This window comes from Arvicanthis niloticus, chromosome 5, assembly GCF_011762505.2.
Source record: "Arvicanthis niloticus isolate mArvNil1 chromosome 5, mArvNil1.pat.X, whole genome shotgun sequence".
In the NCBI taxonomy this organism is placed as follows: domain Eukaryota; kingdom Metazoa; phylum Chordata; class Mammalia; order Rodentia; family Muridae; genus Arvicanthis; species Arvicanthis niloticus.
Window position 1 is genome coordinate 99,762,930 of NC_047662.1, and position 27,301 is coordinate 99,790,230.

A 27,301-nucleotide genomic window follows, 5' to 3' on the forward strand; every position below is an offset into this window, starting at 1 on the left:
GGTAATTTATGTGTGTACAGCCCGCTCCTGCAGACTGTGGGCTCTCCGTGGGCAGGAACCGTATCCGATTCATCTCCACCTCCCACTTCTACCCCTGCATGCTGGGGGCAGGAAAGGTGTGCAAAATTGAGTGTGTTCCTTGGGGTGCAGTGGGGCTCTGAGCTTTCGGAGTTCCCAGCCCACAGTGAAGCCACCGTCGCAGTAGTAATTGCAGAGGTAAATCTTGTCTGGTCTCCTTGCAAACACTTGGGGAGGCATTCCATAAATATGTCAGCCGCAGCATTAAAATTTGATGGCAGGCAGTGCAGGTCGGCACTAGCACTGTGACTTCCCAGCAAGGTATGACACCTTCACCTCCATCTCATTAGTCAGCCGAGGATGCTCGGACCTCAGGGAAAGCCACCCTCCCAGCAGAGGGGCCTGCTAGCTCCTGGGCCCAGGACTGCTCTGAGGGACGGGCCAGGTCAAGGCCACAGGAAGGTACATTTGCTTTGGGCTGGCACTGGTCTGGCATCAGGCTGAGTGGAATCCCTATAGGCCTGGGAATGTGCCATTAGAAGGTCTCTAACTTGGGGGCCAGAAGAACCATTTTAATTGTTCTGTCTAACTCTCCGGCTGCACTGAGTATATATTCACAGTGGGCACAAAGGAGTCCAGCATGGACCTTGTGATGTAGTTATGAATATGTGGGTGGGTTTTCTTGTAATCACTGTAGTTTAGATCTGGAAGGATCCCCAAGACCAGTGTGTTAAAGGCTTGGTGCTACTGACAGATGGTAGAGCTTTTAAGAGGTGGGGCCTATGGGAGTCGTTGGGACATTGAGAGGGATTCTGGGCACAGGTGATTCCTCTGTTCTCCTTTCCATTTCCTGGCTGTGAGGTGTACAGCTTCAGTTAGCTGTGTCTTCGGTCATAATGTGCTGCCTCATACTCCAGACCGATGAGGTTTGAAGCTTCAAAACTATGAAGCAAAATAGATCTGCTTCCTTTTCAAGTTGGGTATCTCAGGTCTTATAGTGAGTGACAGACAGATCATACCTCAGTGTCATTCCATCTAAGCTGTGGAGGGTGGGGCCTAGAAGGATTAGCCAAGGCATGGAGTGGGGGAGGGCTCCTGGAAGTATTCTGTGACCACTGTAGGCCACATTTAGTGCCCACAGTCAGTAATGGTGAGATGGGCCGGGCCCTGGGTTAGAGATACAGGGCTCTGCTGGTTGCAGGAGTCAGCCTTAAAGAACCTAGGGCTGGGGACTCAGGAGAGGGAGGAAGAATTCTCTCAATCAGGAGGATTGCTCAGAAGGGCTTCCTGGAGGAGGTGGAATTTGAGCTGGGCCTTGATAAGTTGGGGATAGGACATGAAGTGGAAAAGGAAGTGGATGAAGAAAATGGCACATCTGGATGGACAGGCAACATCCGTGGAAAATGGCAGCCATGCAGAAACTTGGAATGTGGCAGTGTGGTGGGGGACGCTGAAGTGTGGCGGCGGGAAGGTCTGTTATAAGCAGATCCTGAAGGGCCTCAACTAGCCTACTTGAGACAACTTGGGAGTTCATCTTCATGAGTGGGAAGCCTGTGGGCACTTCTTGCTGAGGCAGACCCACAAAAGTCAGGTGTTGTCTGCCACTCTGGGGAGTAGAAGGAAGCCATGTGCATTGTCATGCCCATTGTGTGCTTAAATTGGAGCATAATGGGTCAGAGTTTTAGAATGAGAGTATAACAAAAAAGCAGATTAACACTGGACCAGAACTGTTCAAAGCATAACCAATAGTTTCAAATGGAGATGCCTAGTAAGACAAGCACGTCAGAGAAGGGGAGGGATAAGGAAAAGACAATGGACCTGCATTGCTTGGTTTGTGGCTAATGCATTTATGCCTTTAATAGAGTTATTCCTCAGGTCTGGGTGGACTGTGTAGCTCAAGGCGCCATTCTTGCATCTGATGGACCGCCACTGAGGAGAGCTTGGGAGAGCTTGGGGAGCCTGGGTGTGCTGTGGCCTAGGGTGGAGCTGCTATACTGCAGGGATGAGTCCCTGAAAAATCTGAAGGTTTCTAGATGCAGACATAGGAAGCAGAGCACAGAACGAACAGGGCCAGGAAGTCACATGACTGCTTTTGGCTGGCCAGCAGCAGAACCAGCGCTCAGGCTGACCCTTACCTGCATCTCTATGGCCCTCCAGCCCTGCCGTGGGCCTCCAGTAACAGAGGAGAGTCGCATTGTGCATTCTCTCCTCACGCCCACCCTCTGTCTTGGTTTTTCTCTTCCCTCGGCATTTCTGAAGGAAGGCCTGAGCCAGTAGGGGAAGAGGTTTTTCCCAGCAGTGGATCGATGCACGTAGTGCAGGGCTGTCCAGGCTGACAGGCTGACCTTCCCTGAGCTCCAGTTTTTCCTCCCTATTGGGAACCCAGGAAGGTCTTGCTGTGGAGAGGGAGGGCAAGCATCCCTTGGCCTGTGTAGGGCCAGGCTAGAGGCTGGATGCAGGGAAGAGAGGAAAGGGAAGCCTTTTGGCGGTCATTTGCCACCTTCACATAGAGAAAACTGAGGCTTAATAATAATAATAATAATAATAAGCTTTTTATTTGGTCACTCAGAGAGACTTTGACAGAACCCTGTTAATATACACACATGCAAAGATATGTACACATTGGTATACACATACATGCCTATGTATATGTTGTTTAAATTGCTGTATATTCATACAGGTGTATGCATATATGTTTATACTCTGTCTATATGTAATATGTATATTAAATAGCCTAACAAATGCATAGGCTGTCTGTGTCATGTCCTCGCTTTGATCACTGTGGTCACAGAGTTCCATAAAACAACAGCCCAAGTACCTGCTGATCCCTGATCCACCACCTGGCATGTGGTTCTACAAGACCACAGGGAGGAGCCCCTTTCAGATCTGTCCTCCTTCTCCTTCTTCTCTTCTTCCTCCTCCTCCACAAAGATTTTTCTCCCCCAGCCCAGTTTGACTCCTTCAGAAACAGAAGTTGACTGCGAAGTCACTTTGAAAGACTTTCCATATGTTAATTGCAGCCGGCCAAGGTCTGGAGCAGAGGTGGGAGCGGACCATCTGCAGACAGGTCGGCCCCTAGCGAGCTCGCAAATTCCGTCATCTGGCAGGTGTCGTTTTGGGTTAATTAAGAGCTATGTGGAGCCTGTTTGCCTGTCACTTCTGAGGATTTGGGGGAAACTTTGACTTTCTTGCCATCTCTGGGTTCTGAGTGAAGGAGAAAATGATGTTGGAGCCCCTGGCTTCCAGGGTGAAACCATTTCATCCCCTTCCCCTCTAAACTCAAACGTAGTGAGTTTTCCTGCTTTTTCTTTTGTATTTGGAAGGCTGGGACGTTTGGGGGAACACATCTATCCTAATGTTTTGGTGTGGTTTGGTTGTTTTGTTTGTTGTTTGTTTTTGGTTTGTTGCTGTTTGTTTGTTTGCTTGCTTGCCTGGCAGCACTAGGCACTGCACATGCCAGTGGGGCACTCTATCCCTCCTGGCCCTGGCCCTCTTCTTACTTTCTGTTTTGAGACCTACTCTCCCTAAATTGCCCAGACTGGCCTGGAGTCTCCCTGCCTTGCAGACTCTGAACTTGCTTGTTTCCCAGCCTCCAGAGTGGCTGGGCTGACAGGCCCACACCAGCAGGCTCAGCTTGTAGCTACATTTCTTAAGCTCCGAAGGGAAGTGTACTTTCTCCAACTTAGTCTGAGTGACCTTACAGGGGCTGCTGGTGGCCCTTCAGTGATCAGAACCCCAGTCAGGGGCTAACCTGGAATCTGGGAGCATGTGATGATATAGCCATGCAGCTGGGTTCTTGGCATTCTCTGTAGGGTGATGCTAACATTCCAGAACTCAACGGACCTGGGCTTGAGTAACATGGTTCATGCATTTGTTAAATGAAAGCATTAGTATCTGTTTCATTACATGTAAACTTTATATCCAAAGGGGAAAATGTGCTCATTAAATCAGTTATCATAAACTTTAGTATGATATGTATACTGGACTACTTAAAATGAACTGATGTTGGCAACTTAACTTAAAAACGCAAAACATTACGGTAAGGTATTAGCAGGCTAGAGGGATAGAGACAGACAAACCTGAGATAGCTTGTGATAGAAAAGAGGATTGGCAGAGCAGTGTCCTCTGAAATTCTATGGACTGCTTCTGGGGAAGCGGGTCTGAAGTGGGCAGTCCTGCAGTGGGCGGTCCTGCAGTGGGGGGTGCAGTCCACTCCCACCCCTCTTGCTCCAGCGTTTTCTCTATCAGCCATCAACAGAAGAAGCTTGAAACAACCCATCCTACCCCTCAAACTTGGATCTGCAAACTTGGGTTTTTTGGTTCCATGGTTGGTTGGTTAGTTGGTTTGGTTTTTCGAGACAGGGTTTCTCTGTGTAGTCCTGGTTGTCCTGGAACTCACTCAGTAGATCAGGCTGGCCTCAAACTCACAGAGATCCACCTGCTTCTGCATCCCATGTGCTGGGGTTAAAGGTGTGTGCTACCACCAGCCGATTTAAAAAAAAAAAAAAGATTTTGGTTTTATTTAGTGTGTGTGTGTGTGTGTGTGTGTGTGTGCATTTGCATGTGTATGACACCGATGTGCGGGTACCCTCAGGACTAAAAGAGGTCACTGAATCTGCAGGAACCAGAGTTCCAGGCAATTGGGGACTGCCAGATGTAGGTGCTGAACTGAACTCTGGTGCTCTGGAAGAGCAAGCGCCCAAGAGCTGAGCTGTCTTTCCAGCTCCCTGAAGGCCATGTTTCTACCTTCTCCACAGTAGGCAGCTCTAGATAAAAGCATGTCAGACCATACCCAGGACATGGCCTGGGACTGTTTGGAGTCCTTCTACTTTCTAACCTGTTGAATTTCACCCTGTGTCATCAATGGCCATGCTTCCCTGCCTTTGTTCACGTGGTGACTCTTTGGGCCAAACCATTCCTTTCTGGCTGCTTTCCTTTAACACTACAACTAAAAGCAAGAGTAATCAGACCCTTGTTTGCCACCTTCTAGAAAACTACGGTGTTCTCCTTCACAGCTACACAATGTTTCCAGGCTTCCCTCCCACTGGCCTGTGGCTCTCTGATCTATACTACATGTCCTTTGAGCACGTGTCTCCATTGTTAACTCCACTGTCCATACAAGCATGGCACCAGGAATTTTCTCTGACCCCATGTCTGAGGAAAACACCAAGTCAGTCTCGTCTTAGAATGCTTTCTGTTGCTGAAACAATGTACCTGAGGCTGGGTACTTTGTAAGGAAGAGAAGTTTCCCTTGGCCCACTGTGCTGGAGGTTGGAAAGTGTAAGGACACAGCAGCCGCATCTAGCCAGGACAGAATGATGCCGGGAAAGTCAGAGAGTAAGAGTACAGGAGTGGGTCTGCTCTCTACAGCTTACCCATAGAGCCGACGCCCCTCTATGACCTCATCATGTCATAGTCAAAATTCTCCATGAATTTTGGAGAGGGCATCCATATGCAAACCACAACAGTGAATGGCAAACTTTAAGAATGCATGGGTCATAGACAGGGGGAGAGTTTTACTACTTACATAACACCTTAAAACTGACGCTAGGATTCCTACTCCTCAAGTGTTCACACACACACACACACCTCTCACGTACACACACATATGCATGCTCACATGTGCACACACATGCTCACACACACACAGGTACACACTCACACACAGACACACTTTCACCCCTACAACCAGATCTTCCCTCTGCACACCCAAGAACTCAGCGAAAGCTGTGAAATCCTTTTGGAGCCTGTCCCCCACTTGTTAGCAAGGCCTCCTTTCCATTTCCCTCCCTCCCCACCATCCCCAGTTCCTGCATGTTGGGAGAAGGTGGCATTGTCCCTCCAGGAACACCACATCACTGTGATGTAGGCCCTGTGATGCAGGTGCTTGCCTTCTTGCATTTTCTGTTGCTATAGCCAAATGCCACAGGCTGTACTTTATAGAGAGTGAGGGTTGATTCAGCTCACAGCTCCGAGGACTGGGAAGTTCAGTCAGGCAGCTATATCTGGTGAAGCTCTTCTTGCTAAGGGAGACCACTGCTAACTCCTGAGGTGGTTCAGCCACTGTTCCATGGTGTTAATCCCCCCAATGCCCTCAGGTACTCCCCCAAATCCCTGTCTCTAAACACAATAGTCTGATCAGGCTTCTACCTCCCCACACCCCCCATGTAGCCCTGGCTGTCCTGAAACTCTCTCTGTGGACCAGGCTGGCCTTGAACTCCTGCCTCTGCCTCCTGAGTGCTACCTCTGCCTCCATGTGCCACCACTGACCCTCTTAATGCTTTTTTACTAGAGATGAACTCCAACTTGACTTTTTGTGTGGGGTCATCCAAACTGTAAACAATGGTTTATTTAGTTCATATTGACGATGAGGAGACTGCTCAGACAGGTTCAGTCACTTGCCCAAGGCCATACAGCCTTTGAGAAGACAAGCTGATGGTTGATCAAGCTCTCAACTGACCTTAGGTCCCCCCTTGTGCTCCCATGGCATCATGAGGGGCCCAGCTTATGTGCTAACTACAGGCCTTCATCCACAATTTCCTCTGCAGGACACTCTACTGCCCAGAGCGGTCAGTGGCTTGGCACTGGTTTGTTGTTGGAGAGTTCTCAGATGCTTCTGTGTGTTGAACTCTAGACAGAGCCCGTACCTGCCTTAAAGGAGAGCCAGTATGCTCTGTGCCTCATGGATGGAGGTCCCACTCAGTGACAAGTCCTACTGAGTAACAGCTATCTGAATGACAGCTATCTGGACAGAAGTTTATCTCCCCTCCCTTCCATGACTGTACAGAATCCTTCTTGTTAATAAGAAATAAAAATCTATGATTTAAGGTGTCCCTTTGAGAGGTATCTAGAGTATGAATCAGTAGAAAGAGGCAAGGAGCCCCAAGGTGGGGCAGAGTCTTTTTTGCTTGGTGAACTCATAAGGAAAGGCATTTTGTGGTGTGACCTTTGACCTCAGGCCTGTTGGCTTTACCTCTGGAAGCCCCAACAAAAGCTAGAACCAAGCACTTTGGTTTCCTGCTCTCTGAAAGCCTGCTCTAGAGGAGGATTTTGTACCTGTGAACAATTAGTTTCTTCTGCTGTGGCAGCAGCCAACTGGAAGGTCTCCCTGGCCTCACCCCTCCAACCACAACCTTGACTGGATCCTAGTGCCTGCTAACAAGAGCCCTCCATCCTGACCCTTACATGCCCTGCCCTGCAGCTGCCTCTGCTTGTCACAGGCCCCACCATCCCACAGCATACACTGAATGGCCTCAAGCCCAAGCTCCAGCTTGGCCCAGAGTCCCTGCCTCCCTTGTTGGAGATCTAACCAGCCTTAAGACTGGTCTCAGTGGCCCCTCAGAGGACCCCAAAGGTTTGCAGGACTCTAAGCTAAACATACCTTGCTTCTCCAAGCTGCTGCTTTAGGTTCCGGCAAAGAACAAGGTGCTCCTCAGTGTGAGGATGGTGGTGTGGAGGCTGGAGCCCCAGGCCTACCCCAGAGGACAGGCATCCCCCAGAGCTGGGAGTCAGGGTCTATAACACTGGTGCTCAACCTGTGGGTCTCAACCCCACAGGGATCACATATCACTTACACTATGATTCAAAGTTACAGTATGAAGTAGCAATGAAATAATTTTATGGTTGAGGTCACCACAAGCTGAGGAACTGTATGAAGAGGTTGCAGGGCTAGGAAAGTTGAGAACTGCTGGGCGACAGCATTTGGTCTTCTCTGTCCTTTGACAAGTGAGGAAACAGAACCTGTGTTGGAAAACTATGTCTTGAAGACGAGAGCCCAGGGCCGGGAGATAGGAACGTGGCCTTGGAGTTCCATTCTAGCCTGAGGGGGAGCATTTCACAACTGAAATGCAGTTTTATTAATCCTGTGAGCATGCCAGAGTGGCTGGGAGGTTCAGTTTGATTCTGGGTGCCCAGGAGGACTTGGGGACTGGTGGAGCAGCGCGTCACTATGGCTGACATGTGCTGAGTCTTCTCTGAACCTCTACAAGCACCGCAGGAGTTTTGCAGTTGCCCTGACTTACAAATATGGAAACTGAGGCACAAAGGAATTGAGTGACCCATTGGGATTTCCAGAACTTTGAAGAGGCAGGCTCAGGATTTGAACCCATGAAAACTGGCCCCACACCTTTGCCAAATGACCAAGGATCGTGGCATCTGCCTGGTCAGTCTGTTGTCCCCCAACCAGCTTTGTTACTGTGTGGATCAGATCTGTGGATAGCTTCCTTGATAGTGAGATCCTGGCTTCTCTACTCTGTATACAATGGTAGCTTACTATATAGCACTTGAAATAGTCAGACATCATTGCAGAGTCCCCAACCGGTGGCCAGACAGCCTCGAGTCCCTGAGATGGCCAGGATCCCTTTACCAAGCGTATACTACTCTAAAGGGCACGGCACAGGACAAGGACTCGGGTGCCCACCTCACCATGACTCTGAGCGCACCAGGTGGGGGTCCAGGTAGCTGTTTCCTCCTGGGCCTGAGATTGTTGTGGTGCATAATGAATCAGAAATTAATTTAAATCTTAGCTCACAGAAGATTCCACAGCCTATCCCTAGCTGTGGGAGCTAATAATGGTGGCCATTATCCAAGTAAGAGGTTCACTCAGTCCACTCAGTAATGTGTCCCTGGCTGACCTACAGGTCTCATTCATTCATTCAATCATTCATTCATTCACTCACTCGCCCACTTAACAATTAGTCATCCATGCATGCTTAGATGGATGCCAAGCCTGGTGCTGAAGCTTGGGACCGAGACATAAACAGACAAAACTCTGTCCCCAAGGAGTTTTCAGCCTCGTGGAAGAGACAGATAATTAACAAGATGAACATGATGAACAAGACAGGTTGGAAAGTGATAAGCTCTGTGGAATAAATGGTGGCAGGATAGAAGGATGAGCTGGTCAGGGGAAGCATCCCAGGGAGGGCCTCTCCTGGATCAAGCCCAGGAAGGGGGTAGGAGAGAGCCTTGGGAACTCTGTGCCATGGGGAGACCAAACAGGATGTTTGCCGGGAACAGGCAGGGCAGAGACCTGCAACAGACACTCCCATGCTGTGGGAACTCCACCCACGGCAAGGCCAATGGGACACTAGGGGATGATGCAGGAGACTCTGTGCCAGAGGAGGGACAGGAAAGGATGGCTTCTGGAAGCCATGCACCTGGAAGAGAGCGTTGGTGCTGACTGGGGCTCTCCTTCTAATTTCTAGAATCTAAAGGAATTGAAAGCTGCCTGTGAGTCTTCACAGACCTCTAGGGGTCTATGCCAACTCACTCCAGCTAAGTGGCCCCAAGACATGCCCTGTTGGGGATGAAGCTCAGAGAGGCTTCCTGGAAGAGGTAGCCTGGCGGTAGATACAATGGCGCTAAGCAGAGATAGGGTGGGCATGGCACCCTTAGGATGTGCCTCTGGCAGGGCAGTTTATGGGTGTGAGAGCCTTGGCAAGAGTGCTTTCCTCCCAACCTGCTTCTCAAAGAGGAAAAGGAGGAGGAGAAAGAAAGAGGGAGGGGAGGGGAAGAGGCAGCGGAGGCTCTGTAGCACTGATGGATCTGCGGGGGCTGAGTTGTGCAGCCCAGCCCTGTCACCACTCTCTCCCTCTGCATGCGGGAACCTGGCACCCTGACCGCTGAGGCATAAAAAACAGAGAATTGGAAGGCTCAGTCTGTCAGGCATGGAGTGGCCCCCAGAGAGGCCTGAGCAGGAGTGTGTGTGTGTGTGTGTGTGTGTGTGTGTGTGTGTGTGTGTGGTGTGCGTGCTCTGCCTGTGCTTGCCTATGAGGTGGGAGGAGGACCAGTCTCTTCCAAAGCCTCTTACCCTTTGGCCTTTGTACACTCCCTTTAGGGGGATCATGGAGTCATGCTTGGCCGCAGGTAGTCCCTCAGGACCATGTAAACTCCTGTCACCTCCAGCAGGGCAGGGCCTTACCTGGGGGCTTAAGAAAACCATTCAGTGTTCTGGCTTTCCATGCCCTGCTCCAAAGCCTCCTCTGCTAGCTAGACACACAAGGCTCATGAGCACTCAGTGCAGAAGATAGAGAACCCAGACTGCCCTCTGGGGCCCCAGCTATAGGAAGAAGGAAGAAAGAAATGGGCAGAGTCTGCTGCTATAAGCATGTAGGGACAGGATTTGAAGCTGGCATCGCTGGCAGAAGACTCCCTTGGGGCTGCTGCTGCGAACCCAGAGAATAGCCAGGGGTGAGGACTCAGCTCTGCAGGCTGTGGAACTGAGTGAACTGTCCTCTGGGCTCACCCTACCCTCCCTTTACCCTTGTACACTTGCCTGAGCCTGCCCACTGCCATGAACAACTATCTCCTCCCCAGTGCCTAGAAGACTGCCCTCCACTTCCTCTTTTGTTTTCTTAAGCATTTAGCCTGTCCCTTCCTGTCAACAGACACATGAGGTAGCCCTATGTCTCATGCCCCTTGGCACAGTCACTCTGAATTCACAGCACAGAGGGTTCACACTTAGAGATGAGGTCATGAGGAGTGGAACCAACTCATTAGGGTCCCTTAGGAGCGTCAGCCAGTGCCAACAGCCCAGCAGGCTAGGGTTGGACTTATGCAGGTGTGCCCAGAGAGACCCCACCCTGCATGTGATGGCTCCATGGCTTCCATACCCATCGATACCAAGGGCTGTGGAATGAAGTAGACATCTCACTGGACAAGAGAATAACCCCAATATGCTGTTGTTGGTCACCAAAAGTACCTGAAACTCACGGAAGAGACAAGTGTCATTAATAGCCAGCAGTTAAACTGACTTGAACCCACCGCCCTTTCTGAACCTGATTTAACACTTGTCTTCTGTTTCTCTCTGTCCACCTCCTACAGGGAGTGAATTTTCTGGGAGTCCCTACAGCCACCCTCAGTATTCCTCTTACAACGATTCGTGGAGGTTCCCCAACCCAGGGCTGCTTGGTGAGTACTCCTCCCTGGCCACAGTCCCTTCTGAGGTCTGGTCATATCTTTCCCCATGCATGTGGAGTATAGATCCTGTTCTGGTGGTCTCAGTACAGTTAATGCCACTGCAGCTCATGGAGGTGGGAATGTGAGGGAGAGAAGATAGGAAAAGTGCTTGCCCATGAGTCACTCATATTTTTTAAGAACCATTAAAGAGAGTGAAATTTCCCTAAAAGAGAGGCACCGAAAATACAAACTTGTGTTGATTGGTGTTGGCTGCTGAGAAAACTGTCTTGCTAAGGGATCTGAGGCCCAGTGATTGATTAATGATGTCTGCTATGGCCATCATTGGTGCCAGCTCCATTAGGAGCCAGCTGCCCTGTGGCTTGCCAAGGCATGCTGTGTAGGGCTCAGCTGGTGCCTAACCTCTATCCAAGACTCAAATTGGCAGAATGTTCGTGGCCGTAGCCAGCCTGGTCTGTGAATATCACTGGTATATGTTCACACACACACACACACACACACACACACACACACACACACAAATAGCCTAACTGTCCTCCAAGGTTCAAGAAGAGCCCTTTGTTTTGTTGACCTAAATGAAGCCAGCTGATGAATGCCCACCAAAGCTAAACTAACTTAAAGCAGAGGGCCTGGATGTAGAGCCAGCCAATCAGCTTGCAGGTTACAATACTGACCTCGTCCCTATAGTCAGCCAGCGATGAGAACATTTTTGGACCAGTGAAGTGAAAGTGGAAGAGTCTTTGAGACAGCCTATCTGTCCATATTACTAAGGCCTCCTTCAGTGAGAGTGCGCTATTTCCTCGAATTCTTAATTATTTTAGGACCAAGAACCATAGACTTTGTCAGAAAAGCAGTAACCCAAAGTCTTTGCATTCAAGTTCCCAAACCTTGATCCCTTCCTAAATCTGGTTTGAATAAGACAGACTCACGGTGTGGATGCCACATTTCTCTTACTACCATAGAGCCACTCATGGGATATACTCTTGGTACCTTGGGCTACCCCAAGTATTCTGGTGTGTCACGCACAACTGTAGATGTAAAAAGGAACACTGTCAATTAGTGTTTCATGTTCCTGTGTGATGGAGAGTTCCAGCCTGCCTTACAGAAGACACTGAAGCTCATTAGCTCTGGTTTCCCAGGGTACTTAAATCTGTGGGTTGGTGTCTCTCTTTTGACTTGTCAAAATCATTTTAAGCACTGGGCAAAGTTCTTGCCTGCTGTTCCCCTCACATGGGCTCCGAGTTGGCCTAGCTGCAGATGTAGCAAAGAGACCATAGTCTGAGACTCAAACCCAGGAGTCCCTCCTGGAAATCCCCCTCCAGCTAAGCCCTGGTCCTAGTACTACAGGGAGACCCACAGGTAATGTGGCTCAAAGTTGGTCTCGGGCCTGTGGGAATGGCTCTGTACAAAGCCACACCGACCCAGGGCTTCTACACGTGACTTCATGACCTAGGCCACACAAGAATGGCAGAAATCCAGCTGATGGGTGGCACAAAAACCTGCCGAGGGAACTCTCCATGTGTGCTTTTCACAAGGCCTCCCAGAGATGAACAGTGACACTCACTTCTGGGGACTTAGAGGACACTGCAATGATGACAAAACCACACAGTTGTGGCACAGGAGCTGAGGTGGTTGTGGAATATACACAGATGAGGGACTTTGAGAAGTTTGGAACCGATCTCAGGGCAGTGACATGTCCAAAGGGATAGGGGTGGATAGCTGAAGCTTTTCTGTTCAAGTCTGAGTAAAAGCCAGTTTACTGCTCACAATGTCGGGCTTTGCCCTGTGAGCTCACCGGCTGGGGGTAAGGAAGCATCAACCAGAGGTACCTGAGTTAAGTGCTGAGGGATTTCAGGAGGACTAGAGAAAGGTAGGGAGGAGGAAGTCAGCTCAGAACTCTGATTACTTAAATGAGCATTTATTAATTGTACTAGGCGCTGAGGAAATGCATCACGTGGGCTGTCCCATTTTATCTTTCAAAAGTCCTATGGGAGCCATCCTAGTATCTCTGAGAAACAGAGAAGTGAGGGCAGATTCATTCACCCCAGGTCACACATGAGCAAATGTCACACAAGGTGTCACCTTGACCCCAGAGACTGTATCCTTAGGCCGTATATGATAGGGTTCTCTCAAGCTCCCAAACTAATTCAGTCTGAATAGGTACAGCTGGGAGGGGGCCTTGTGCCTTTGTAGAAACAGGTGAGAGCCCCATGGCACTCAAGCCTTGTGTGTATGAGGACAGCCAGCTGGCTTTGAAAAGCGGGTTAATGACTTATAACTGCAAACAACAAGAATCCACTCTGGCTAGTTTAATCAGACACATATTTAGTAAAGGACATCAGGGGTTTCCAGAATCTTCAGGCAGACTCAGTAGATGGGTATGGGACACAGAGCCAGGAGCACACCCATTTGCACTGCTGGCTGCTCTGCTGTCAGCACCCACTCCCCTCTGCTGCCAGCCGGCACCCATCAATTATGCCACGATGTGACTTTCCCTCCGTGCTTGGTAGCATCGCAGGATGGTCTCTCCAACCATTCAGCCATGGAGGTCTTTGACACCTGTTCCTACTGAATGCAGTCCACAGCCCATTTCTTTATGTTGCATCCTTCCCAACCAGTGTCCAATGCAAGAGAGACTAATGGGTAGCTCCCAGATAAAACACCCGAGCCCCAGCAGCAAGGGAAGCTGGGAAGATAAGTCACATGACACAGGAAAAGTACCAGCACAAGAGGAGTATTCATCATGTAGGGCCGCTCCAAACATGAGACATACCTGAGTCTATAACCTGACTTCATCAGGTCAGCCACTAGCCTATCTATACCTTAGTTGGTTCTGGGGTAAAAGAAGGATGGTTACTATGGTAGCCTCTCACACAGGCACTGAACATGAAGCTCTTGAGGCACAGGCTCTGGGATCCTGCTTGCATGTTGATGAAGACACATGACTCACTTGACCACAGCTTTGCAAATAGCTCCAGCCTGCTGCCATCACACCAGCCCTGCCACAGACTTCTCAGTGATTTCCGCAAACAAATCTCACAGGTTCAGACTACAAAGGCCCAGTCTGAAGATTTCTCTGATTTAGGATGGAGGAGGGCAGTTATGCGGTGACCTGTCCTGTGTGTCCTTAAGGTTCTGGTGAGCCCCTGAAGACATGCATCCACAGCACACTCCTCCCATTCAGACATAGCCTGGCACTGGTCCTCAGAGACCCCTGCTGTTCCAGGCTCCTTTACCAACACAGTCAGTCAACACTGGCAGTGCCATCTTCAGCGCTTCATCCTGTAGGGTCCCTCAGGCTGGTGAGGGGGTGGCAGAGGCAGGCAGAGCTGGCAGGGCTGGCAACAGAAAAGCCAGCCATGGTCAATTTGGATTAGAATAGGGGCGCCTGTGGCCTCTGTAAAGGGATTAGAGAGGGAACCAGCCCTGAGCCAGCCTGGAATGACTGTGTCAAGAAGTAAATTGATGATAATGTGAATTAGAGAGGAAAAATGACAGAAGGAAGGACAAGTTTATTCTATAGGAAGGTCTAATGGGCATGGAAGACAGAGCACTTGGCGAAGTGACGTTTTCATTTTCTGTGGTAAATCAAACCCTCAGCCAAGGCCACCACCTGGGGTGGCTAAGCCCTGAGGGGTGATCTTGAATGGAGCCTTGAGAGGAGCCAGAAACCTCACGTGGGAAGCCTCTAGAGCCTTTACCTCCACTTCCACCCCTGTGGACCCTCTGTGAGGGTGGCCCCTATGGTTTTCCTATTCTTGTGCCATCTTCAGACCTGTAGAGAATAAACACCATCCCACAGTGGAAGGAACAGAGGCTGACAGATGCCTCTGAGTCAGGGCTGGAGTGGGGAAGTGACCTTGAAGGCAGCAGGAGATTGTCTTCGGGAATTCTTGGGTATAGTGTGCTTGCCTGGGCCTTCTGTATCTGAACAGCAAGGAGGGGTCCCATGCTATCCCTGCCTGCGTCAGGGACAGGAGTGGATCAGCCAGTGAGCTCGAGAGTAGAAGATGCTGAAGTGTCCCCTATCCCACTGCTTATTAGACATGGGTTTGGCCAAGCATCCTCATCCGTAAAGCAGGGACAATGACAGTTCCTACCCGACAAAAGTGAATGGGTGTAAGTCCTCAGATAGGAGTGACCACTTCCACAGTGACCTCATGTTTGCCCCACTGAGACCCCCTTTTAAAGACACAAACAACTGAGTCCTGGGAAGCAAAGTCACTTGCCTTTCACCAAGGCATGGTCAGGACTGTGAAGAAAACCACACAGCTCAGCCCCTAGTTAGGGTATCTGGGAGAGCCGTCATGGCTGGTTTGGATTTGAGTGACACTTTAGAACAAATTTAAGCTGACCCCTCTGGGAATTAGGCTTACAAGGCCCACCCCAACAAGACTGCTGATAGGGCCTGAACTTCAGAGTGCTGCAATGAGCCTGCCCTCCATCATCGGCCTTGAACTGTGTTGAGGTGGATGAATCCCTCACCAAGGGCACACATTCTGGGGTCAGGGTCAGGCTCTGGCCCTGAGGGGCTTTGTGACCTGAGCAGGTTTTTATTTTGCTGAACACCCATCTCCTCACTGTGAAAGATTTGAAGCTCTAACCTCCGCGGTTCTGAGAATCCAACCAGGCCCCCAATTCCTACCCATCCCTAGCTCCCCAAGTCCCTGGGGAAGAGTTTTAGTATAGACTGAGCTTCTGGTAACTACTGCAGATACGTGCCCAAAAAGCAGATAGAGCCCAGAGACTTGAGAGAAACCCAGGGACCACTCTGTCCTGAGGTCACAGGAAGAGCCCTATCCTCCCTGCCTCCCCAACACACCACTGTACCATGTCCATGTCCCAGCCCAGAACAGTCACACTTTCTGTCAGTGGTCACCAGAGTTTACTGAAAGCCCAGCTTTCCAGAGCACAGATTCCTTTTCATATTTCTCTTTCCAAGACAGGGTCTCACTATGTAGGCTGGCCTCCTGCCACTCTTGTTGCCGCAGGCTCCCAAGCCCTGGATTTTACATGTGAGCCAACATGCCTGGGACAGTTTCCCCTTAGCTGGAAACTGGGAGCAACTGGCAAGAAGGCCAGAGCCCAGCCCTGCCTGTTTACGACTCTCTGCCCTGGGCTGGGGAAGCGCTCAAAGGAGAGAAACTCAACCTGTGAAGGGAAGTGAGCTCATAGGAGAGGGTTCCCAGAGGAGGAAGGCAGGGCCCTGGGACTTGAAGGAGGCCTAGGCAGGAAAGGGAGTGTGAGCAAAGGCCAGGAACTCCAGGAAGGAGTCCTGAGCCTGATAATCGGGGTCACTGGCTCTGGCCCCTACATTTGAATGAAACAACTCCCATGTAGAGATGATGGTGTCATGTATAAATGTTGGGTATAGTGTGGAGAATGGCTGGAGTAATGGCCAGTGTGGCCAGTGAGCTCAGCCGGGCTAGCCAAGGCTTGACCACAGAGTTCTTACCAATCAGATGAAAACTTTACTCTTGTAGGAAAGGCCTCAGATGGTTTTCACAAGACCAGATGCTGAATACTTTGGGCTTTGAGGTCCACAGGGGCAACAACTTACTTCTCGATGACATGGAAGCAGACAGAAGCCATTCAAAAGGAAGTGGAGAGCACACGTAGCAGCCAGGACAGAATCCTGTCTTCAGTCTGCATGTGGTGCTAGGCAGGCCTGATCAGACTTCAGGGAAAAGATCAGGATAGAGGTCTGAGGGAGAGTGGACAGTGCCTGAGAGGACAGAGGAGACAGAGGTGGGGAGACTGGTGGACAGGAGACCCCAGGTTTGACCTCAGTGCTCTCTTGTATCTTCTAGGCTCCCCATACTATTACAGTGCCGCAGCCCGAGGAGCTGCCCCACCGGCCGCAGCCACCGCCTATGACCGCCACTGACCCTCAGAGCCATGTGGGCGCCACGCACTTACAACACGTATCATTGATGGAGACAGCCTCCCATCCCCCAAGACAGACAGAGGGGCCCAGTGACTCCATCTCCCACCCCCATCTCACACTCACTTGAAACATCCTTCCTCCCCTTTGTCCTGCCTGGGATCCAGGTTGGACTTCTCCATCCTTCTCCATTTCCAGAGTCACTTGATGAGCTTCTCCAGGTGGTGACAGGGTCTCCGCCATTTTGAAGACCATTGCAGCCAAGCCCGGCCTGCCAGTCTGCCTGACTGTCTGACCATCTCTGCGTTTCAGCCACAGCAGGCCTGGAAAGGAGAGCTAGCTTTTGTTGCTCCACAGCACCCATGTAAATACCGTCTTGCTTCTCTGTGGGCCTGAGGGTCTGACAGAGCAGATGAGCCAACCCACAGTGCAGCCCAGGACATCTCCCACTGTGCATCCTTCTGCCCTGATGCCCTGGCAGGTATCTCAGAGCTGTCTTTGAAACTGGCAGTGCCTACCTTGAGGATGCCTGGCCTCAGGCTCCCTCGACTTCTCTGCTGTCTAGAAAGCTCACTGGTAGTCATGGTGCAAGTCTCCTTTGAGGTTTCCCACAAGAGGAACACGCTTCAGGGAGACAGCTTGGCTTCTTATCTCCATTTCCACAGAGCCACCACAGGGTTGAGAGTCTTTTTCTTGATCAAGGGACTCCAAGAGAAATGTCCGGGACATTCTTCAGCTGCCGTTCTAAAGTAAGAGGTTAACCAGATGCTGAGCCATTGTGGCTCTGAATGGCGGTCTGGATCAAAAGATCATGTGACCCAGGCCAGGGGGTCCTCCTGGCCCCCAGAACCACCAAACTGAATATGTTTTCTGGGGCATGTCCAGGCTCAGGTCACTTTGGGCATCAGCCATGGACACTTCACCCAACAACTGTCCTTTGGGACCCCAACTACTGGATTCTGGGCAAGCCTGTCCCAGCCACAGAGACAGTGTCCAACAGAAAGGACTTATCCCTGCATCCATCGAGGACCAGCATATCCTGCAGGCGGCAGCTAGGACCTGAGCTTCCTCTCACCCAGCCCTGCCCAGTTTGGGGGAGCACAATGTGTGGCTGGGGATGGTGGCAGGTGCCTGATTCACACCATGCAGGTCGCTCTGCTGCTTCAAGGGTGGAGATGGAACTCACTGTGGGAAAGACAGGGGAATGTGTGGGTGACAGAGGAAGGGTGAGGGGAGGGACAGGCCAAGCAACGAGGAATTGGTGAGTGACTTGGGGTTGGGTTTGAGTCTGGAGTGCCCAGTGATACAATTCCTTCATCTGAAAGCTCTATTCCTGCCAACTCTGAATAGCAGAGAAGAACCCCGGTCTTCTCAACTGAGGCTGAATTATAATAATGATGGAGAACTTGACCATTTCACATGACAGTGTCCCCAGAGAGCCTGCTGTAGTGTACTATAGGGCCTCAGACCCTCCACATCTCTGAGGCTCTGCTAGGCTGACAGCAGGCTTAGTTCACGATTGTCCTTCCTCCCTTATTCCCAGGGAACAGTGGTGGTGACTGTCACCTAGGTCAGCCCTCACTTTTGAACAAGTTTGTGAGGTCTTGCTAGTGTTCCAATCAAGTGTAAAACAAGAATGGGAAACGGGGGTCTTCAAAAAGACATAGTTTTGTCCCTGAGGGGAACTGAGGCCCAGCTTATGGAAGCCCAGAACCGGAGAGGGAGGCCAAGCAGACCTCCTTCCCATGTATTTTGTGCCTCAATATTCCCAACAGGAGAATGGGACAAAAGAAATTAAGGCTCAAAATAGTGGAGGCTCTAAGCAGTGACTAGGTTGGGACTTGGGCCTCTGACTTCTGACTCGTGATGGTCTCTGTTCACTTCTATCTTCCCATCTCCTGTACCTGAGAGAGAAGGTGGCAGTGAAGACATCGGAGGTACTACTTGTCCCAGCACTTCAGATTAGGCTTCCAAACCAGTACAAGTGCCAAGGTTCCCCAGTCACCATGCCAGAGGGAAGGCCCATGACCTCAAAGCACGCTGGGTACCTGGGGAACTTGCAAGGCAAAGGAAGGTAGCTAGAGCCCCAGGCCACCTCCAGGAGCTGAGTGACTGCCTCCAACCTCCACTTGTCAGCTAAGGTAGGAGAAGGCTCCGCCCCCATTCCTCTTTCCCTGTCCCCACCATCCCTCTCTCACAGTGATGTTCACCCTGTGTTTCTTGCAGTTTCAAGCTGTTGGAAAGAGGGCAGCCTCCCTGAATGGGCTGCTCAGTTCCACACACCTTCCACAGTGACCTAACCCCTAGAAGGAGCTCCGTCTTCTCTCTCTCACCTGAGGCACTGCTGGTCCTCAGATTGGAGACTGTATTTATTAGACAACCCCATGGTTCCTGGGATGCCACGTAAGAAAAGCACAAGACCCCAGAGGCGCATGGCTGCTCACGCACAAGCTGCTCTTGCCAGCTCTTGAGATGCAGGGGCACAAGGGCGTTCTCAGGCTCACACACCTGCTCTCTCCAGCCCTCACCCTCACACCACAGATGCACAAAGCCAGAGACCAGAATCGGGGGGTGGGTCTTTAGCAGCTCCATGGCAGAAGGCCCGGGCATGCCTCCACGGGCCTTCACTCCTGTGGTCCTGTTTGAACTTTGTGAAAAAAGATATCTTCATACTATTTGTCTAGCTCCAACCTGAGATCTTGTGTTATATAGCAAACCCACCAACCCTTTGCTAATGCACCTTCTCAGAGATGGAGCCTTCCTGACCGACTCCGTATAGCGCTGTGTAGTGCTCCACTCTCCCATGGGGCACTGACATTTGGGGCTCTTTGTAAAGATGAGAATGAAGTGAGTTCTCAGATCTCTGAGCCACATTCTTTGCCCACAGGGTTGAGGTCCCATCACAGAGTATATGGCTTGAAGACACTCACCCCTCAGTCCTCCAGAAATCCCCAGACATGCAACAAGGAAAAGAGAGCCCAGAAACTGGACCAGTAACAGGAAGGGTCTGGGGACTGGCAGCCTTGCTGGTTCCGTTAACACTGAAACTTTCTGTCTTCACATGAATTCATGGAATACTTAGTGTCCGTGTAGAGCCTTTCCCTGCTGCACCCTGAGGCCCGCAGGACAGTGTGTCCATGCCCATGCCACAGTCCCTGGCAGGGCCTGGACATGAGCTTGCTCTGGCCCTCAGAGGATAAGGCAACAGTTCCACGGGCCACCCCCCTTTCTCTCTTCTTTTCCCTTTTTACTTTGGAATAAACTATGACAAGGTGCAGGAGAGCCTGGGCTAGAACCTTGACTATCCATAGGCCAGAAAACAGAAGACAGCAATATCTGAGGCCAGCTGATTCAAACCATGCTTTGGGCAGGGTACAAAGCCGCAGGGTATGGTGTGGCCTCAGGTATTGAGAGCGTGATTGACCCGTGAACTAGCACCTCAATAGTGAAAACTTTTAAAACACTCTGTTGGCCAAGAGAAAAGGCTGTCTATAGGCTGACTCCACCCATCATAGTCCTGTCAAAGCCTCCATCCCTCTTCTCTCTCTTCTACAAACACTTGGAGAAGATGGCAGGGAGGCGAGAGGTGTGTGGGCCACTTGGACTTTGGAGGTGGCAGTGGGTGAAACAACATATGTGGCAGGAATGGAGGGAGCTGTTGGTTTTCTATGGGTAGAGCCCCAGATGTGACCACAGGTCACTGAAGGGTAAAATCCCTTTATGAGGAGTTAGGCTCCAGAGTGGCTGCCCTGCCTTTGGCAGCCTGAGCTCCTTGTAGGTGACATTTCAGCTAGAATTTAGCTCCAAGCCATGGGGAGCAAATCTTAAAAACAAACCAAGCACTCCCAAAGAAATACTAGGAGCAAGTGACACACAGACTCTCGGGAGTCCCCTGCACAGGCCAGGCTAGGGTAGGTCAACCCCATAGGTCTCCGAGCGAGACCAGCTCCATGGTGGTCCTGGCCTTGTCACCGTCTGGAGTCTGCCTCTGATGGTTTCCAGGCACACACTGGTGCACCTGGGTAAATTTATTCCTTCAGTGCTTCAGCCTCCAAGACGTGCATTTCTCAAAAGGAAACAAAATACACGATTGGAGACTTGGAGAGTCAGGCCACGACTCCTAGCCTGCAGTCTGCCCTACCTCCCAGTGGCCCCTTGGGCCCCTTGGCCCTTGTTGTCCCTGGACCTCAAGATCCCATTTTGCATATTTATGAGGGAGCCACAGAGTTGATCCACACTTCCCTGCTGTCAGCTCAGGCTGTTCCCCAAGGACCAGCTGCAGAGCACATAGTGAGTCCCTTTCACAGGTACGGTCTGAGGCATCTCCATCCACTATAGACTGAGCTGCATGCTGGGAGCAGCAAGCACCCATCTTTCTCCCTGTCTTTGGGAATTCCTCAGCTCCAAGGCCCAGTTCCTGGACACTTCCAGGACCGACAGAAAGCTGGTCACTGCCAGTCACGGGTTTCAATCCAGAGGTTCCTCTTAGTACATCAGATGACGTTGACCACAACCATCTGGTGATACCTCTAGAGTCTTCTGCCCACACCATAGACTCCTGAGCAGCACCAGGCTGCTGTTCTTGTTCTCACTGTGGGAATGTCATGGCATCTTGGTGGCATCTTGATGGATCCAGCTCAGCCTGGACAGCTTTGAGCGCGAAGCAGAGAGGAAGACGGCATGAAGGATTAGCAACTTGGCAGTTCTGTGCTTCTCACTGACTCTAAGGCCTGACCTCAGGAGACCAACCTGTAGTCTCACCTGCCCCACCTGGCTTCGCTCACCTGCTAAGGCCACCGCACATGGGCATTTAGTCCCCCCAAACCATCATGCAGATGGTACACCCCTCCAAAAGCACCACTAAAAACGTGTCATGATAGGTTTTTGATTTATAAATGGTGCATTTCCCTTAGAGTGGAACAGAAAGGAACCTGTTTAATGACCCCCCCCCTTGTTTGCAAGCACGAATACATTTTAATGAAACTATTTTATTGTATTTGAGGAAATGGAGAGTTGAACATTCCAACCAATCAATAGCCAATTAATTGCTATAAACATAAAAAGAAAATAAATCCCAAGTCTATTTTAAACATCGTACAAGACTCAGAGCCTCAGAGGCAGGCCTTCCTCTCCATGCCATGTGCACAGGTGCATGGAAAAGGGAGCATACACACACACACACACACACACACACACACACACTTTCCTACACTCACACACAGTCCCTCCCACACTCTCACACATCCACACACTGTTATACTCATGTACAGTCACACATACACACCTACGCAGTCACACACACTTATATATATACTTACAGTCACACACACTTATACAGTCATATACACACTTATACACATAGTCACACATACACTTATACACGCAGTCTCACACACACACGATCACACACTTGTACACACTTTTACACACTCACACAGTCACACATGCTTACACACACTTATACACACACTCTGACACTAGGACATGAAACTCAGAACTGCTGAGTCTGCCTATGCCAGCTCTTGCTGGCTTTCCTTGCCTTTAGTCGCAGAAGGTGAGCAGACCCAGCAGCAGCCTGTCCTGGGGCTCAGAAAGGAACAGAGCTGGCCCCCAGCCCCAAGCCACCAGCACAGTGTGGGTAGTGGGCAGTGAAGTTTAATGCGGCCAGCATGCGTCTTCTCTGCCTGGCTGCAGGGTCACCCCCACAGTGGTTAGGGGGTGGAATTTTGACCTGGAGTGTGGCCCTGGCTCCTGCTGGACAATGCTGCCCTGGTTTGTCACCCTCTAGTGGCCTTCAGACATTGAGTATTTGTAGAAATTCAAATTACATTCCAAGGGAACTCCACCAGGAAGACACGTGGGGTTCGCTCTTCATTTTTTGGATGGCTAACCTTGTCCTAGGGACGGGCCTTTCCAGCATCAAAGAAATACATATCTACTGATCTACTGTATCCGCCAAAGTTTGTGATGCCTGCATAGACGATTATTTAAAAAAATACAAAAAAAAAAAAACAACAAAAAATAAATAAAACCACACAATTGAATTGCCTTTGAAAGTGGGAGATGATCAGTCTCCAACAGATTGAGAAACAAAAAGCTTCTTAAAAGTATGTATGTTTTATATTCTTTTTCTTTCTAGTAGAACTGACTTGAAATATTGGTGGCTTTTTTTTCCTTAGTGATGTGTGTTGCTTTTGTGTGTGATAATATTTGAATGTAATTACAGCAGTGCCAATTTGCCAAAGATGTTGGACTATTTTTCTTTTGTTGGGAGAAGGGAAGGGACTGGGGGTGGGACTTGGGAGGGACTGGGATGGGAAACTGGTTTAATTTTTTTTTAACTTTTTTTTCTTGTCAAATCTGGGATTTGTGGATTTATTTTAAGTTAAATGGTTGACTGCAACACCTTTGTTTTAAATTAGCTGGAGAAACATGCAATAAGATTGGCGTAGTTTCAATATCTGTGTATTTTCATGAGTGACTGTTTCTTGTGAAGAATTGATTTAATGTAACCTTTATGTGAGATAATTATTTGTAAATATTTGCCATAATTTTATTGCTTCCTAAAATAAAAGTAATTTTTTAAGTTCAGAAAAAGAATGTGATCTTTTTTGTTTTTACTGATTCATAGTCTTTGACAACCTTGACTAAGCTACCTGGGGTGGCAGACAGCTTGATGGCTCTTGGTCAAAGTGTGTTCAGAAACAAATTTTTTTTAAAGATTTATTTATTTATGTTATGTATGAGTACACTGTAGCTATCTTCAGACACACCAGAAGAGGGCATCAGATCTCATTACAGATGGTTGTGAGCTACCATGTCGTTGCTGGGAATTGAACTCAGGACCTCTGGAAGAGCAGTCAATGCTCTTAACCACTGAGCCATCTCCCCAGCCTCCAGAAACGAATTTAGACATTCATTTATAGGACTGTATGTGTGACACAAGGTGCCTCTGACTCGGAGGGGACTCCAGCCCAGTTAGCTGGGTGAGTAATGGCTGATACTCCCCACCACACAGACACACACACACTCACACAGATATATACACTCACACACATACACTCACACACATTCACACAAACATGCATACCCACACACATACACACACATGTACACTCACACACATTCACACAAACATACATACTCACACACATATACACACACGTAGACTCACACACATTCACACAAACATGCATACACACACACATACACACACACATACACTCACACACATTCACGCAAACATACATACCCATACATATATACACACACGTACACTCACACACATTCACACAAACATACATACCCACACACATATACACACATGTACACTCACACACACTCACACACATTCACACATATTTACATACTCACACTCGATACACACTGACTATGTCACTCAGCATGGGAACCTCCACTAAACTTTAAAAAGTTTATTTATTTATTCACTTTACATCCGAATACCAGCCCCTCTCCTCCCAGTACCCCTCATACAGATCCTCCACCCACTCCCTGTTCCCATTCTCCTCTAAGAAGGGGGATCCCCCTGGGTATTAACCATCCTAACACATCAAGTCACTGCAGGACTAGGTGCATCCACTCCGACTGAGGCCAAACTAGGCAGCCAAGTTAGGGAAGTGGGATCCACAGGTAGGCAACAGAGTCAGGGATGGCCCCCACATCTGTTGTTGAGGGACCCCCATGAAGACCAAGCTGCACATCTGCTACATATGTGCAGGGGGTCTACATCCAACCCATGCTTACTCCTTAATTGGTGGTTCAGTCTTGGGGAGCCCCCAAGTATCCAGGTTAGTTGACTCTGTTGGTCTTCCTGTCCTCTTTAGGTCTCTCAGTCCTCCCCCCAATTCCTCCACAAGACTCCAGGAGCTCCATCTAATGTTTGGCTGTAGGTACCTGCATCGGTCTGAGTCAGCTGCTGAGTGGAGTCTCAGAAGACAGTTATGCTAGGCTCCCATATGCAAACATAACAGAGTATCATTAATAGTATTAGAGATTGGTTCTTGCCTATGAGATGGGTCTCAAGTTGGGTCAGTCATTGGTTGGCCATTCCCTCCATCTTTGTCCCTTGCACATCTTATAGTCAGGACACATTTTAGGTCAAAGGTTTTGTGGGTGGATTGCTGTCCTTATCCCTCCGCTGGAGTTCTGCCTGACTACAGGAGGTGGCCACTTCAGGCTCCATATCCCCCACTGTTAGGAGTCTCAGCTACAGTCACCCTCTATAGTCACCCCGGAGTCTCCCCCATCCCAGAACTCTGGCCATCCTAGAGATGCCCTCTGTCCCTTTAATAAGCTCTTTAACTTCAACCTCTGCAATTCAGAAATAATCAAGTCTAGCCACATTGTTTGTTGCATTGCTTCATCCATCCATTCAACAATTGACTGAACATCCATTCTATCCCCGTTACATCAGGGCAATCAAGAGTCTGGCTCATATCAGACTCATAACCTAGCGGCTCAGGGGCACTGAGGTAACAGGTAAATCAGAGTGGACGGCATGTGCCAGCACCTATGCTTTAACCTAAACCCAGGCTGTGTTGAGTCAAACCTAAAGTGTGGGGCACTGACGGCTCAGAAGCCACTCACACTAGAACACCTTGTCCCTAGTCTCCAAACTGTAGCTCTGTCTGGCCTGAGCTCAGTGACCTGGCTCCACAGCCCTGAGTGGGAAACCCTGTCCTTGAGCCTTTAGAACTGAGCAGCCGGGCTACATGGGAGACAGAGGTGGCTTTTTTTTTTTTTCAATCCGGGGGCAGGGCAGCTATAGACCTGAGCTATGCCCCTGCCGGGCTATGTCAGTCTGCAAGGGCAGGCAGGGACTGCTGTGCCCCTTGGCACAGTGTGTGCAACTCAGTAATTGCCAGAGATGGAGTGGGCGAGTGACCACGTGGGGGCTATGGACTGCGACTCATTCATATTTAATAAAGCTGGCTGCACGGCCTCCATTCATTTTTGCAATGGATGATGACGACAAAGATGATCCCTCAGGGAGGGAGAGGGGGAGCGAGCATGGAAGAGCATGCCAGCTCTTCTTCTTTCCCAAGGCTCCGGCTTAGAGCACAAACTCTAGAGAGAGGCTCCTGTGTTTTTGGATAGGTGACACGGGTGGCGGTCACCAAGGTTGATGCTTCTGCTTTCCTGGGGACAGATGATTTGCTCCTGCTGTCTGTCTCAGAAATAGGGCAGTGGTGTCTGTGATAGCCCAGGCAGGTGTAGCTCCATGTCTGTGATAGCCCAGGCAGGTGTGGCTCCATGTCTGTGATAGCCCAGGCCGGTGTGGCTCCATGTGACAGCTGAATGGAGATGTGGGTCAAAGGCTCCAGGAGAGGAGGGTGATTACAGCTAAAATCTGAAATGTCTTCCAGCAACCTGTGGACCTGTTTCCCACAGGTTTTAAAGTTTGGTTCCCCCCCACCCCCACCCTGTGATGCGATGTTCCCTGTAGTTCAGGAGGTAGCACCTAGCTGGGGGGAATGGGTAGGCTCTGGGAGCATATTGTTACTGGCCATTTCTCCTTGACCCTTCTCTGCCCTAAACCACCGTGTGGACTGACTGGTTCTGCCACCATGCTCCAACCACCATGAAGTCCTGCCCAAGCACACAGCACCAAACAAAATCATGCGGACCCCTCTGAAACTGTGAGCCAATATAAGTCTTTCTTTTGTAAATAAGTTCTTTCTGGAAGGTGTTTTGTCACAGCAAAATAATAATAACGATGACGATGACGGTGACAATGATGATAGTAATAATAGTTAGGGTGAAAGCTCCAACTCAGCCAGCCCGCAGCAGCCTTCTCCACTTGACAACAAGCACAGACGGATAGAAGAGATGCTGCAGCCCAAAGTGCAGGGTGAAGCATCAAGCGTGTTCTTTCCTCAGACTCACCCCAAGCTGGGCCCTCTTAAGGGCTGCAAACAGGGACTCTCAACGCGGGCACAGGCACCTCTATCTGACAAGACACAGTCTTTTAAAGGGTTTGACAGGAGCCATTTTGCTGGCTTCCAGTGGTCTTCGTTTCTTCACCTGTTCAATGGGTGTGCACTTGGTCACATTTACCTCAGTGTTGTGAGGGTAAGTGTTGTGTAGTGTATGCTTTTCTAAGTGATAAGTGCGACATTTGCCGAGACGTCTTCTCTTGTGTGAAGAAGTCACAGTGTGGGCTACAGTGCTTTCTGCACAAGCATGAGGAGCTGAGTTCAGATCCTCGGGAACTCATGTGAAAGCCAGACATGATGGTGTATGCCTCTAACCCCAGTGCTGGGGGAGGGGAAGAAGGGAGATAGGGGCTTGCTAGCCAGCCAGCCAGCACAGGCTGAACCCCAGTTCCCTGAGAGCCCATATCTCAAGAGTAAGACAGAGTGATAGGAGAAACCTAAACCCTACTAGACCTCTCTAGTCTCCACAGGCACACATACACACACACGGACACACACAGACACACACAGAGACACACACACACATAGA

At 49.9% G+C, this 27,301-nt stretch overlaps 1 protein-coding gene across 4 annotated transcripts in view; it reads left to right on the forward strand.

Moving 5' to 3' along the window:
* Positions 1–23,054, forward strand: part of Pax5 (paired box 5) — a 179,938-nt gene extending 156,884 nt beyond the window's left edge. For all 4 annotated transcript variants that reach the window (XM_076935048.1, XM_034502772.2, XM_076935050.1 and 1 more), the window contains 2 exons: positions 10,840–10,926; positions 16,743–23,054. In XM_076935048.1, coding sequence (XP_076791163.1) covers positions 10,840–10,926; positions 16,743–16,819 — 164 coding nt within the window. In that variant the 3' untranslated portion in view covers positions 16,820–23,054. The remainder of the gene's footprint in view (positions 1–10,839; positions 10,927–16,742) is intronic.
* Positions 23,055–27,301: the final 4,247 nt, after the last annotated feature.